The sequence below is a fragment of the Catharus ustulatus genome, chromosome Z, assembly GCF_009819885.2.
Source record: "Catharus ustulatus isolate bCatUst1 chromosome Z, bCatUst1.pri.v2, whole genome shotgun sequence".
In the NCBI taxonomy this organism is placed as follows: Eukaryota; Metazoa; Chordata; class Aves; order Passeriformes; family Turdidae; genus Catharus; species Catharus ustulatus.
The window spans coordinates 15,729,773-15,743,766 of record NC_046262.2 but is presented as its reverse complement, the minus strand read 5'-3'; the positions used below and the strand labels follow the sequence as shown (position 1 = coordinate 15,743,766).

Genomic DNA, 13,994 nt, shown 5'->3' with positions numbered 1-13,994 from the left:
AGTTCTTCTCAGCCCCTGGAGAGCAGGTTGCTCTCTGTGTCGGTCACCCCTCGCCCTTGTGACCCCGAGTCCCCCCACTCCTGCCACCACCTACACGTCAGCCTGCCGGGGGCAAGAGGCAAATGCAAAGGCCCCCAGGTTGCCCTGCCCTCACAGGTTTCCAGCGCCAGTTACAGACTCTCCCGAGTCGGAGACTCCGTCTCCAAACTCACCCAAGTAAGAGCGACTCCAAGCACTTACACGTCAGACCACCGGGCAGAAATGATACCCCTTCTCCCTCCCGCCCCCCGAAGCGCCGTACCAATCCTCTGTTCCTGCATGAAAACACAAGGGTTACTGATCACACAGTTTAAGGTAAATTTCATATTTATTTAAATATTTATCAAGTACTCAAAAATGTATTACACTTGAGCATACAAAATGAATCCAGTTTCTAATCAGGATGATTGAAATCCTTGTATTAGATTTTAACATTTTCTTAATGTTCTCTGTACTGTCGAAATGGTTTGTCTATAGCTGAGCTTGCTCAGGGTGGGCTGAGATAGTGAGGAGGGAGGGAAAAGAAGGTTATGTTAAGAAAACATTGGGGTTTGGAGTAACTGACATGCAAACCAACTTGTCTTTGTCAGACTGAAAATCTCTGTATTTTCCAGTCCTTAAGGGTGTTTTAAAGTGAACCTTTGTCTTGTGCTGCCCGGGAGCACTAGGGAGCACTTGGATTGGATCAAAAACAACCCTTTCCCATTTTTTTGTATTTACTTCTTTCTACCTTTCCCCAAGAAATCGCCCACGATTCTAGCTTTCACCACCCTCTCCCCCGCAAATTAAAAAAGGAAGAAAAGAGGGAGTGAAGAGAGGGAAGTCGACAGAAAATAAGGAACATATTCGTGCAATTTCACAGCAATATCCCCGACAGAAATATCCCCACAACTATTCCTCCTGCAGCATTATTAAATTGTTTTGACAGCAGACATTGATAAATAATGGTCATACTTGACTTGTTAAGCAAAAAGCGTCCCTTTTATCAGGAGCTTATACTTAAAGTACAGGTCACTTCAACAATCTCAACAACGAGGCTTTGGTATACAGCACTTTCTTTTTATTATTTTCTTAAAAATATCAGAACTCAGCAAAAAGCCTGAGCTCTCAGTTCTTTAGATGTCTTAACGTTATGTCTGATCATGCCTAGAGTAATATCACTTTTAAGGGCAAGGGATGGGGTGGGGGGACAAGAGACTTTCTAACGTTATCGATTGAAAGCTAAGGCATCCAACTAGCCCTGATACAGTTGTTGAAACGGAAATTTACAAGCTGGTCGTTAATACTTGCAATAAAATATCACACTCCTTTTATTCACTAACGACCGGCTTTGCATGCAATATTTTATTTCAGGTATTTTAGCTGCTAACCTGTAAATATTTAAAAGAGGGAACTTTGTTCATTATTTAATGTTAATATTATTATTATTATTATTATTATTATTTCTATTCCAAACGCTTATCTAGTGAAATAGTCCTGAAGATATAATAATTCTACATATGGCGCTTTTATTTCACATCATATTTAAGGAAAGAAAAAGGACAAAACACATAGAATTAGACATATAATTCAAAGACCACGGTACAACCTTTTCTTTTTTTTTTTTTTTTCTTTTTTACTTCAGCAAACAAAAAAAAATAGTCAACTGACATGAAAAGTGGCAAGTCTTCTGATAATAAATAATAAATTACTTTATAATTTTGCAATGCAAGAGCAAACAAAAGGAGTGATTTTTTTTTCTTTTTACTTTTCCTATTTTTTTTTTTTACTTTTTTTCCTATATTTTTTCTAGAGAGTGAGAGAGAAAGAGAAAGGAAAGAGAGAAAAACAGTCGTTATAACCAATGACTATACACATCTCTAAGGGAGGGGAAGGTTCTTGGGCAGACACATTTCAAACACAATCCCGAGACGCTTTGTGGCAAAATAGAGGTATACCTTGTTGCAATGTTTTTTATAAATTCGCCTTTAAAGAGGAATTCAAAACCCTATTTTTAATCGCATCACGCTTAATAGGGGGTGGATCTCAACCAAACAAAATCAAAACCCCGCTACAGGCATGCTAGAAGAGACCCAGGAAAGAACCCCTTGTTAAGAGTCAACTAAAAACAACATTGCAAACCAATGCAGCTCCACCTTCCTACATGGAATCTTTCAACAATGCAGGGCTGAATCGTCTCTTTCCTGATGATGAAAAACCTACTGGAGCTTCTTTTGGCAAGGCTATCCCCAATAAAGAAACAGCACCATTCGGAATGGGAGGGACCGGATAGAAAGTCCCTCTACCTTGGTTTCTCCCTAAGATGTGCAGTCAAATGAAAAGATTTCCATTTTTATTTTCTTTTTTTTTTTTTTTTTTTTTTTGAGATCCACGGGTACAAATCCATTATATTTGGAAAACGTCTTTTCGACACTCCTCTGATCATTGAAAAGCGCGGGGTTTGTGGGGGTTTGTGGTTCTTTTAAGTATTTTTTTTCTAGTAAGATCCCATGATTGTCTTCACAGTGTTGCTACCATATTACCTTGTCTTTTCAAATATGACTCCGTTCATCTCATGGAGCAGTTCCTTGCTAGGTTCATTACAGGGTTGTTAAATATTCTTTCCCCCTAAATTTCGAAGTCCCAACACGTTCACTTTCCCACTCTCTTCAACAGGGGTGAGGGTAAGGGTAGAAACAACAATAGATATTTGAATGAATGTTCCTCATGCCTCAATAGGACTGGCTACCATGCTGTTGGGTGTATCTGGCAGCTGAGAGGACATTGATGCTACTTCACTTCCAGTGGAATTGGAACCAGGTCCTCCTTCTGAAAAATTAACCTGCCAAAAAGAAAAAAAAGAGAAAAAGGAAAAAAAAGGGGGAAAAAAAGAGAGAGAGAAAAAAAAATAAGAAAAATAAGAAAAATAACTGTTGCTACAACTGTAAAACTCAAAGAAAAGTAACAGGCAAAGAAGAACACAAAAATAAATATACAAGGCATGCAGCCAGTAGGCCTGATACATCTCCAAGGGAGGCTCTGTCACTGCTGGTTGCTCTGTTTAGCTTCCCCATTGAGTTCACAGGAACCTTCTTCAGGCCTTCGGCCAAATCACCAATAAAAAATAGATTTTAAAAAATTAAAAAAAAAAGAAGACTGAAAAAATCAAGCAAATAAGCAAACAAACTTATTAATAAGGCCTTCTTCGCTGTCTTGCAAGAGTGGCAATCCCAGTAGGATGTTCTAGTCAATTATTTAGCAGTGCATGTGTTTTCTTGACATGAAACTGAAAGATTACTTTTTTCCCCTTTTGTGCACATACCAAAATAAACCTGGAAGAAGCATCCAGGAGCAGAAGGCATTTGAAACCAGCCATCCTCTTTCATTCGTGATTCGAGGCTGGTGCTATCTCTTCTTAATGAGAGTCTGTTTGATAAAAAAGGTCACACTATTCCATCCTAATGTGCCCCACTGCTCCCGTTAGTTTAGGAGTAGTGCTGGGAAAAGGCATGACTTGAAGGGTGGAGCTTTGTTATTCCAGAAGCATTTCTTTGGCACCTATTTAGCTGGCCAATTCTGTGATTAAGGCCCTTTCCAGATTAGAGCCATGCCTTGAAAGGCCCATGAACGTTCCTTCCACTATAATTTAACTCTTCAGTATCACATATTATATCGAATGTATATCAATATAATTTGTCGACCTAATGGTCTATTTACCCATATGTGTATGTGTATTTCCACTATCCATCTTCCACCCTGCCTTTCCCCCCCCTTTTTTTAACTACTTAATACAAAACCTCACTGCATCAAAGATTTTTAAAATCTTGTATTTTGTTAAGGCACAGTAAGTAAAGCAACCAAAGGAGATAATTTTTTCTCCTGTCTGATGGACAGTTTGACTAAAGCAGGAAAAGCAGTGGTTGCTTTAGATGTAATAGGATGCAAATAGCCCTGCTGCTGTGCTACAGTTTCCTGAGGAAGCATAGCGTGCCAGTGAGAGGACCACACTGCAGACTGCTGTTGGGCAAAAGAAAAGAGATTCTGCAGGAGAGCATGATACTAAACCGAAAAGGTCTGAACACAATGCTAGATTCGACTACAAACCTTTGTCTTTCATCACTTGATGTAAAAAAATAAAAATAAATAAAAAGAAAAAGAAAAAAGAAAAAAAAAGACAAAAAAGCCCAACAGATCAAAAAAAATGTTTACATGTTAATTTTTTGAAACTCTTATTCTAAATCCCTGAAATACTAAACACAACGTACCTTATTATTTTAAAGTTCTGGTTTTAACACACTTAGGGTAGGAAACTGACTTAAGACTGAACTTCTCTCCTTAATCCACCTTGTTGTGCCTAGGCGTTGTTGATGATATGGTCCCATAAGGGCTGCCAAGTGACGTAGGCATAAGGAAGTGAGTTAAGGACAGAATTTATTCTAAGAGATCTGTTTTGGTTTGGATTAAGGTAGTTTATTATATTGCTTGAATTTTTCACCTAAATATGTACTAGCAATTTCCTTTCCAAAGAACAACACTTAATGTAAGCTATATATATGTGTATAGATTAATATGTATATATATATACATAAAGTTATATCTAGAAGTACATGCTTAAGACACAGACTTCGAAATTTTAATTAAGAGATCATATTTGTCTAACAAAACAAGGGCCCTGGCTGACACTGTAATCATGTATTTAAAATTCATCCTACAGCATAACAACAAAATCAGCCTGAAGTGGGGAGGGGTGAATTCTAGAAACTGCTTTCACAAATGTAAGTACAATTAAGTGACATATAAAGAATGTTTAGGTGAAGTGCTTTCAGTTTTCAGGAGTGTGAGAGCTATTACCAGATCTGAGTCGAACCTTATCCAAACTCACACTCAACTCAGAAATATCTCTGCTGTACACTAAGATCGATTTTGCACCAAGCTCTGTGAAATCAATTCAGTTCTCTGCTTTTACAGATGCAGCCATGCCTGCCTTGCAATTTCTGGAAAACCCAGCTAATCTGGGTTGCTTGTCTCTCTGAGAGCATCTGGCACCTGGAGTGAATCGCCCATTGCTGTGGCCCGGGTACCGGCTGGCTCGGGCTGGGAACCGACACTTACTAGTTGCTGAAAAGCAGGTTGGTCTATGTCGCTCTGCAATGCGAAGTCACTCAGTACTTTCCAGGGTGGCTGGTAACTCTGCACCTCCACGGGGTTCGCCTGCAAACCGCCGTCATGTCTCTCCGGACTAGCAGCCACCATTGGAGTTCCTGTCATCCCTTGGATATTCTGTAAACAGCCCAGCAAAAGATGTTAATGAGCTTGGTTAGCTTTATTGTATATAAACGCTGAGTCAATAAACTGCTTTCTATCTTATCTATACGGTCGCTTGTATTTGCTTTGTTAATCTGCTGTGAATGTCTTACTCTATTCTACTCTAGGTCAGCCTGTTTCTACTCGCTGCATTTATCACGGTGGAAGTTTACTTTCTTTCCCTTTAATCCTCCTATTCGTCTCAAGGCATTACCCCTCCGCCCCAAGTTCTCTTGAACACGAGCAGTCTGCATCTCGCCAATGGGCGTCTCAGAACGAGAAGCGGCTAATCCTGCTCCTTTCTATAGCTCGCATCCAGTCTGGTTTTGTTTTGCGTGACCTTAACTGGATCGTATATCCAGTGCACAGTAAACCTGGGGTACGTCATTACCGCGCTCTTAAAAAAAAAAAAAAAAATCCCCAGCTCTCTCAGTATACCCTGTGGTGCGGGCACAATGTACAACATAACTCCAAGCCTCGACGAATAGATTGTTCAGGCGAGTTAATAACACCGTGTTTTATTGCATTCCAACAGGGTAAAATGAAACTCCTTAAATTCCACTTAACTAGGCAGCCTTATGAATTAATAGTCATTCTTGGGTCAGTCAATATACACAGGGAGAATAACAGACTCTTCTTCAAGTGGACTTAAAACAACAATAAAAAAGAAACAAATTTGGCTTAAAATGGAGACAATTTGTTCTGCTGAACCCAGTGCGTTCCACTTGTTTACATCACTCATGCATATATGCAGAAAATCACTCTGCCTAGATATAACCATATATAAATTAACCTGTAAACACTATGGTAATTCCGAAAAATTTGCATTGCATTTGTCCTTTTCTGCAGTAAGTGCGCTGACAAACACACACACTTGGTAGTATATAAACTGCTAAGAAAAACACCTCTTATTTATTTTTTTAAACTATTCTTACTTCTGGATTGACTCCTGTTTAAAAACACGGAAGAGGGCAAATATGTCATTTTCTCCTTAAGGAGTGCTTTGCATTTGCAGTATAAGTATTAGACGAGACTGGGTTTATTACATTTCATAAGGTCTGCAGATCTCATTCATGCTGCAGAGAAGTTAGCCTAAGCTACTGCGTATTCTTAGTCCCACAAATTGCAAGTACGCTCGAGCAGCCTAAATAGGTTCCTCGCTGTAGTCTGTTTCAATTGCACTGGCGGCAGAAACTAACGGTAATGGTTAAGGAGTATCGTTTTCTTTGTTTTCGGGGAGATCGCAAAAAATTAACAGCATCAAACCGAACCCTGGGGCTGTCCGGGCCGGATATACACCAAGCGTTTCTCCCTGGGAATTAAGGCAGCACACGGACAGAGGCTGAAGCCACTTACAGTTTTGTCATTGGGCTGCTGCTGCTGAAGTTGCTTCATCATAATGCTCCTTTTTTTGTCCTTGCATCGCTTGTTTTGAAACCAAACCCTGATGACCCTCGGGCTGAGGCCAGTCATTTCTACCAGTTGCTCTTTCATGAGGGCGTCAGGTCTGGGATTGGCAGCGTAGCAGGTCCTCAAGGTGTGAAGCTGTTTTTCATTAAGGACAGTCCGGACTCGGGTGGTTTTCTCGGGCTGCTTGTGGACGTGGGGCCGCAGCGCTGGCTGTCTGGCAGAGATAGGCTCTGCTGTAAGGGAAGGGAGGGAGAGGATCCCCATTAGCAGGAAGCAGGGAGTTTGCAGAGACTATGAATCTAGGCTGGTAGGACAGGGGAAGGTGGCGGGCGGAGGGGCGGGGGGGGCGGGTGATGAACCCTCTTCCAAAGGCCATTCAAGCACTCAGATCTATCGGGGCTGCTGCAGCCTCCTCTGCTTTATGCACTGGTGGAGTGACTGACATTTCTGACTCCACAGACAATTAATTTGCGAAAACAAACCACCCCCCTAAAAACCCTAATGACAGAAGCTTGAACCTGTACGAAACTTGACAGGGGAGGGCAAGTTAGCTAAGGTGTATGTGCCCTAGGAAAGCAGCAGGAGGATTTTATGCATGTATTTCCTGACAAATCACCAAAACAGACTTCTTGGCCCGAAAATTAGTGAATGAATACTTCTTAAATTAATCATAATTCGAGTCTGCTTCATGTATAGTGAATCTAGCTCATTTTAGCCAGATAGCCAGAAGCCATGATAACGTGCAACAGCTCCCGGTAGTTTGATGCTTCCAAACCAGAGCAAAAAAAAGCCAAATCCTCTGCACCATGCCAGTAAATTAAATTTAAAAAAAAAAAAAAAAAAGCCTGTGGGAGCGCCGTATCTCAAAGCACGGGAAATGGGATTTATCTTAAAAAGTGGAGGCGCTAGGTGCATTTGCTTATACTTTCAATTAATAATTTAAAAATTATCTATCTAGTGCCTTTAAAAGGCGAGCAAACCCAGAAACTCGTGGAAACTGCCAAGAAATGCAAAACTACGGGTGGCATCACATCAAGAGCTCAAAGTGTTCCTGTGGTTCTGCTATTCTTCTGTGCGTTGTGTAGCTGTACCTATTATATGTAATCTGACCCAGTCGAGGGAAAAATAAAAACAGTACTTTTTTTTTTTTTCCCCCCCTAAAACTGTTTAGCTAACAGTCAGAAGTGCTCGCTTTTGTACAGACGGGTTCCGACTTTTCTAATGGTAACAATACATCAGTAAATGCGATGACGACAACACGAAGACTTCAAATCTTATCAGTATTGTACCTGCCGACACACTAAGCCTTTCGGAGACATGCACAAACATGATAGGGGGAGCACAGTCTCTCTAGAATTCTGCCCTGATCAGTTACGGGATTATTTCTCCCTATATATGGATTTGTCACCTCGAAGCAGCACAGAAGAGGGAAATGAACCCATTTTAGAATAGCTGTATTTGTAAATAACTTTCGGAGTTACAGTTACTTGCACAGCAAAAAGGCCGGCCAACCTTGTACTGTCCGGTCCAGTTAGCCTCAGAGAAGTGTCCCTTTCTGAAGCTAGGGGTCTCTGAGTATCTGACGTGCCAGTCGAGAACTGGAAGTGTGAATGAAGTTGTAAGGTGGAGCGACTCTGAAGGTACAAGGTTAGTTTTGAGATGAAATTCTCATCAAATTACATGAAACGTTTCAAGAAGGCAAGAGTCACTTTAAAAGGCAATTACTGAAGATTAGCTTGTTGACAGTTTTAAATTACAGCCTAAGCGCCAGCCTGCAGTTATGAAGTCTATCTCTTTTCAGACCCCACTTCCTCCAGCTCTCAGAACAGCTTCTCCGCTCGCTCCTGAGGCAGCGGAGGGGTCTGAAAGCGCAGACCTGCTCTCGGCAGCGGCTCGTCCCTCTCCGGCTCAGGGCTGCCCCGGGCTCGGGGAGGGAGCTGGAGGATTCCGGCACGCGTTGCGCGGCGGGGGCAGGAGGCGGGCAGGCTGGCGGCCGGGGCGCGGCCCCTCCGCAGGTGTTCCGCCTCTCGCGTCCCGTGAACGCGGGCGTTTCTGGCGGCTACTGAGCCCGCAGCAGCCCCGAGCGAGAGGCGCGCCCCCGCCGCCGCCCCTCCGCGGGCATGCACGCCCAGGCCCGGCTCGCCGCGGGGGCTTGGGACCCGCTGTGACCGTGGGGCTGTCCCCGCCGCGCGGAGCGGGACCGGGCACCACCAAACCCCGTGGGGTTGGGAGGCGCTGGCGCGGGCGGTACCTGCCATCTGCAGCGGCCGAGCGGGATGCAGGGGGCTGAGAGGGTCCCCACCGCCCAGGCTGGCCCTCTCCACCACGTCGTGGTCCGCCCGGCAGAAGAGGCCGTCCTCTCGCAGCGCGAATTCATCGCCGGGGATGAGCTGGCGGCTGCAGGCCACGCAGCGAAAACACTCGATGTGGTACACCTTAGCGCGGGCGCGCATCACGAAGTCATTCTTGCTGAAGCCGATGCTGCATTTGGCGCACTTGATGCCATATAACCTGAGCAGGGCCCAGCCCAGAAAGAAGCAGAAGGGAGGGAAGGAGGGAGAGCACGGGAGGGGGAAGGGGGAGGGCAAGGAAGGGGCGGGGGGGGGGGAAAGGAAAGGGAAAAAGAAAGAGGTTTTCACTCCCGCTCGTGCGCAGCCCCTGGCCCCGCGTAGACGCGCCACACGCAATCCACTGCGTTAAAAAGTATGGAAAACACAGAAGCCAGAAGAGGAAAGGAATAAGCCGGGTTCCCTCGCAGTCCTGATACCCGTGCCGTAAAAGGCGGAGTGGACGCAAACACACCGGTGGGAGAGGTGGGAGGCAGAGGTGTAAAAAGAAACAAAAAACCGACCCCCTTCCTTCCCGAGGATATCCGACCTCTCCCTCTTGCCCCAGCCCTCGGGCCGCTGCAGGAGTGGGACCATCCCTGCTTTCTCCCTGCCTCCCCACCTGACCCAGCCTGGCCTGGGGCTGAACTGGACTACCCGGGCACACCAGGGAAAGGCGAGACTGCCGTAGCTGCCATCCCAAACAGAAACCTGCCAACCTCACCAAATTGTGATACTTTTTGCGCGGAAGCCACTCAAGACTTGTACCGCCTGATGTGTGCTCGGGCTGGCGTCAGCTTAGCCTCCGGGACCAGCAGAGGTGGGCTGCCAGCGCAGGGTCTCTTGCCCTGGTCTCCTCTCACCAGATTAATTTAATACAACAATATAAGCATAACACACATGCCTCCTCAAGCTCTCATAGTAGTGTAACTCCTCTCTCCCTCCCCCAACAATAAGGCACTTTCGGTGCTCTGGCTCTGCAGCTTCTCTCTACCTCAACGTCTCTGCCTCCTCTCTCCTCCTTCTGACGCTCCCACCTTGAGCCGGGGCTCAATCGCTCCGGTAAGAATGAAAGGGCAATCTCTCGCTGACAGCCCCACAAAGCAAATTATGAGTTTCTGGAGGGTGGTGGGCTCCTCGTCTCACATGGAGGAGAGGACGACTGCTCACCCACCAGTAGATAAACGTAAGGAAATGCTCCAACTCGGGTGTCGAACTACACACTCTCTCGTCTCCCACCTTCTTATCCAGAAAACCTAGCTATGATTAAAACTAACATCTCTCAACAAATGTACGGGCACATGCACTTATGCATGCTCACAACCCACAGAACTGTGAAAACTGCTCCTAAAACAGAGCTAATATTTATCCCCATCAATTTCCTCACTAGTGTACTTCCTTAGAGATACAGTCTGTAATGTATGCTTCTGAGTACATACTCCTTTAGCTTTTATGGCTATAGGAGTGTGCTAATCCTGTATTCAGAGCTACTTACACCCGAATTACACAGCTTTGAGAAGAAAAAACCCGAACGGCTAAACAGCAAAAGGACAGAGTGATCGTAAAGTAGGTGCATTCATAGGTACAAAAGTTGCGGTGGTTGCCCAGTGGTTTGACACTTTGAGATTAGCTCGTGGTCTAATTCAAAGCCAACTTGCAGTTAATGTACTTTTGACTTTTTAAATTGTAGCAAATTAAATGTATTCCGTATTAATCTAAAAGAGCTGATTTTTTTTTCTGCTTAAATTTCTCCCGCTCAATTCTATAAGGAGGTAAGTGAATATATTTCAGTCTAAACATTTTCCTTTCATTTGAATTTAAAGAAAGGACATCATTTAAGAGAACGTTTCCAGCGTTCTTCTAAAAGTAAAGAATTAAAAAAAAAAAAAAAAAGCGCTCTGGTTTTCGCCATTTTAGAACTTGGAGAATAATCTCACAATGGCTTGAAGGAATGGTTTGCTTATAAATTGTGCAGTAGAGAAGGAAAGACTCGAGGGTTTTATTTCAATTCAGTATTACACAGAAATCAGAAGATATCTTAGGTGGCTAGGTGATTTGCTTCCAAAACTTTCTGCAAAAAACAGAAAAAACAAAACCTGTTCATACCTCAGTGTCATACAAACTTATGATTTGGCAAACCCAGTAGGCGACACTGAAACGGATCAGCATGACCCAGGAGCACAAATAATAAACACACTCGAAATTCCTGCTTTGGTTTCTCTATAGTGTCAGCATTGGCAACTCTCACATTTTATCAGTTACCAGATTTTAATGTGAGGAAGGAAGCGGTTCCATTATCTAAATATACCCAATTGTTCGCGAACAGATGATGGGCAATTTGATCTGCTCTGTCTAATTCATCAGCACAGATAAGATAAGAAAGAAAAGGCAGTCAGATATCACCAAAGGGGTTAATATTTAAAAAAGATTAAATGTCAGTTATTTTAGCTAAGAAACATTTCGGTCATCCTCGAGTCCGAAGGAAATTTGGGGTTTGCTTTTGTTTCCCTTTTTTTTGTTATTGTTGCTGTTTTTTGTTTTGTTTTTGATAGGCCTAGGTTAAGAAGGGTTTTCTTTTCTTTTTTTTTTTTCTTTTTTTTTTCCCTACCCGGGTATTTATTTTTACGGCATATATGCTTGAAGAGTCTTTCTTTTGAATGCCACTATGTCTTTGCAGTAACACAGAGATGTATTTCTCCGGTTGTCTTAGAAAGAGATCCACTCCCTGTTGTTCATAATATCTGCACCATTGAAAATATTCTTCGTTATCTACGATTTCTCCCTTGGTTAAATCACAGGATGCATTGCCAATGTCCTCGGAAAGGTCCTACACGGTCCCGAACTTAGTTCTAGCAATACAGATATTTGCATTTGAAAAGAAGAAATAACAAACTTCGCTATTAACTTTTTCCCTCGCAGGTCTATTAATGGGAAAACACATAAAAACACACCAATTATCTTTTACCCTTTTCCTCACAGTTTCCCCTCTTAATTCTTCCGTCAAATTTATAAAGTTAAAAAGAAAAATAAAATCTCACCGAACAATTAAACAACGTAAATGGCGTACCTGATATAATCTCTTTTACAGTAGGTTTTGCCATCCCTAACAAAGCACGTACAGGTCTCGTCCAAATACTGATTACACTCTGCACACTTCAAACACGCCGCATGCCATTCCAAATCCGGAGAAACCCTCAGAATATACTGATCGTGAATTTGATTGCCGCAACCAACACATAGGGAAATCAGACGTTTTTCTGAAATGAAAATAAATACATGATTGACTAACCGTTTACTCTCCTACAGAGATAAACACACTTTTAATGTCTTTCCCCTATAAAGCGTATTGTGGGAGCGTTGTTTGGTGTCTGCCTTTTTTTTTTTTGTTTGTTTGTTTGCATATTTGCGGGGGGGTGTGTGTTTGTTGGAGCTCTTTAGTTTGTTTTTTCTGTTTTTTCTTTTTTCTTTTTTTTTTAATAAGAATATGACACTTCGGGGTGGTAATTGTAGTGTGCCATTAAAACCTTGCCTCGTTTAGAAGGGAGGGGGAACATATGTTAAAATGCAAATGTGACGAATCTTTGGGGTGAAGGTCCTCATTTCACAAACCTTGCACGGAATTAAAACTCCAAATTCCCACGTTGTTTGATTTTTATTTTTTTGTTTGGTTGTTTGAATGCCCTGCCTCACGAGGAGAGCATCTATGTGTTTCGTTTCGTATTTTAAGAGGCTCTGACTGGAAACGATGAAGCATGGTTGGGTGCACTTCCTAGTCAGCCCTTTCCCTCAGAAGAAGGGAGTCTAGGCTTCTAGCAAGAACAAGCATCACTACAGTTGTCACTTGCTCTCTTTGGCAAGTCTAATGCTAATATCCCTAGACCGACTAGGTGCTGGATAGTCAGCCTCACCACAGCCTATCAAGAAAAGAATTTAAGGTTCCGTGGTTGGAGACCCCATCAAAATCCTGTCTGCTCCCCAAACTTTAAAAGAGAGTAGGACCCCAGGCTGTTAACATATAAGGCTACGACAGAGCAAGCATGCAGGCATGGTAACAAAGGCACCTTCTCTACCATTCAAATGAAGTTCAGCACTTCAGCAGTTCGTCTGCCTGAGACCATTACAATAGACAGCACATTTATTCCAACAACGGTAAAGATTCCGCCTTACTTTTTGGTGGGTCTCCCATGTCTCCCATATCTGTAAGAGGGTGTAATGTCCACAGTGAAATGGTGTACGGTTTCGTTTTAAGACCCCAAAGTAGGTTTGAGAGCTGTCGCTAAAAAAAGGAATAATAATAAAAATAAAATAAAAATAATAATAAAAAAGTAAAAGTAATAATAGAGAAAAAAAAAAAAAGAAAAAATCGAAATCGGAAAAAAAGAAAAAAAGTGGAAAAAAAATAAAATGGCACAAAACACCACCGGCGTGGGAGACACTGTCAGGGCTGCGGAGAGAGAAGGGGTCGCGCGGTGAGGCGCAGTGCGGGGCGCGGCGCCGGGGGCGCGGCGGGGTCCGTCCACGCGTAGCGGCGCGGCGCGGAGCGGGAGCGGTGCGGAGCGGTGGCGGTGCGGCGCAGGAGCGGCGCAGGAGCGGCGCGGAGGCGCGGTGCGGTGCGGTGCGGAGGCGCGGCGGTGCCGGACTGGGCGCTGGCGGCGCGGGCACTCGCCTCGCCCTTATCTCTTACTCAAACTTCTCTGCTCCAACTCAGCCCGCTCGCCATTGGCGCGACGTCACGCGCGGGCACGTCACGCCCGCGCACGCCCATTGGCTGCGGGCGGCGCGGCGCAGCTGCCTCATTATCATATTTCAGCGTCTGGCGGCGCGGCCGCCCGGCTCGGGTTCGCGCGGCCAACTTTTCCTCGCTCCTTATTTGTATTTCCCTTTATACTTTCGTCTTGTCTCTCTTCTCCATCGCTTATCTCCCGTCACACCGCT

At 43.9% G+C, this 13,994-nt stretch overlaps 1 protein-coding gene and 1 long non-coding RNA gene across 4 annotated transcripts in view; one reads left to right on the top strand and one right to left on the bottom strand.

Annotated features, from left to right (window-relative positions):
* Positions 1–5,124, top strand: part of LOC117010986 — a 119,318-nt gene extending 114,194 nt beyond the window's left edge. The window contains exon 3 of the long non-coding RNA XR_004420816.1: positions 4,987–5,124. This is a non-coding gene — a long non-coding RNA (uncharacterized LOC117010986). The remainder of the gene's footprint in view (positions 1–4,986) is intronic.
* On the bottom strand, positions 349–13,560 carry ISL1 (ISL LIM homeobox 1). Of its 3 annotated transcripts, XM_033086158.2 has the most exons (7): positions 13,481–13,560; positions 13,227–13,335; positions 12,127–12,316; positions 8,984–9,243; positions 6,679–6,965; positions 5,131–5,298; positions 349–2,860 (listed from the first exon to the last, which is right to left on the bottom strand). In XM_033086158.2, exons 2-7 carry the CDS (start codon positions 13,252–13,254, stop codon positions 2,744–2,746), a joined length of 1,050 nt encoding a protein of 349 aa, XP_032942049.1. In that variant the 5' UTR covers positions 13,255–13,335; positions 13,481–13,560; the 3' UTR covers positions 349–2,743. The 3 variants fall into 3 exon arrangements, with proteins under 3 accessions (XP_032942049.1, XP_032942050.1, XP_032942051.1); XM_033086159.2 differs by lacking the exon at positions 13,481–13,560 and having other exon boundaries at positions 6,679–6,962; positions 13,227–13,406; XM_033086160.2 differs by lacking the exons at positions 349–2,860; positions 13,481–13,560 and adding an exon at positions 2,876–4,137 and having other exon boundaries at positions 13,227–13,406.
* Between the last annotated feature and the right edge of the window lie 434 nt (positions 13,561–13,994).

Bases quoted from the DNA above. Each gene is read 5' to 3' on its own strand.
- ISL1 (XM_033086158.2), bottom strand. From the start codon at position 13,254: ATGGGAGACATGGGAGACCCACCAAAAA. The intron at 9,244-12,126 runs GTACGCCATTTA...GGCCCTGCTCAG, and splicing joins TGTAAAAGAGATTATATCAG to GTTATATGGCATCAAGTGCG. The intron at 6,966-8,983 runs GTACCGCCCGCG...CTTCCCTTACAG, and splicing joins TCGGCCGCTGCAGATGGCAG to CAGAGCCTATCTCTGCCAGA.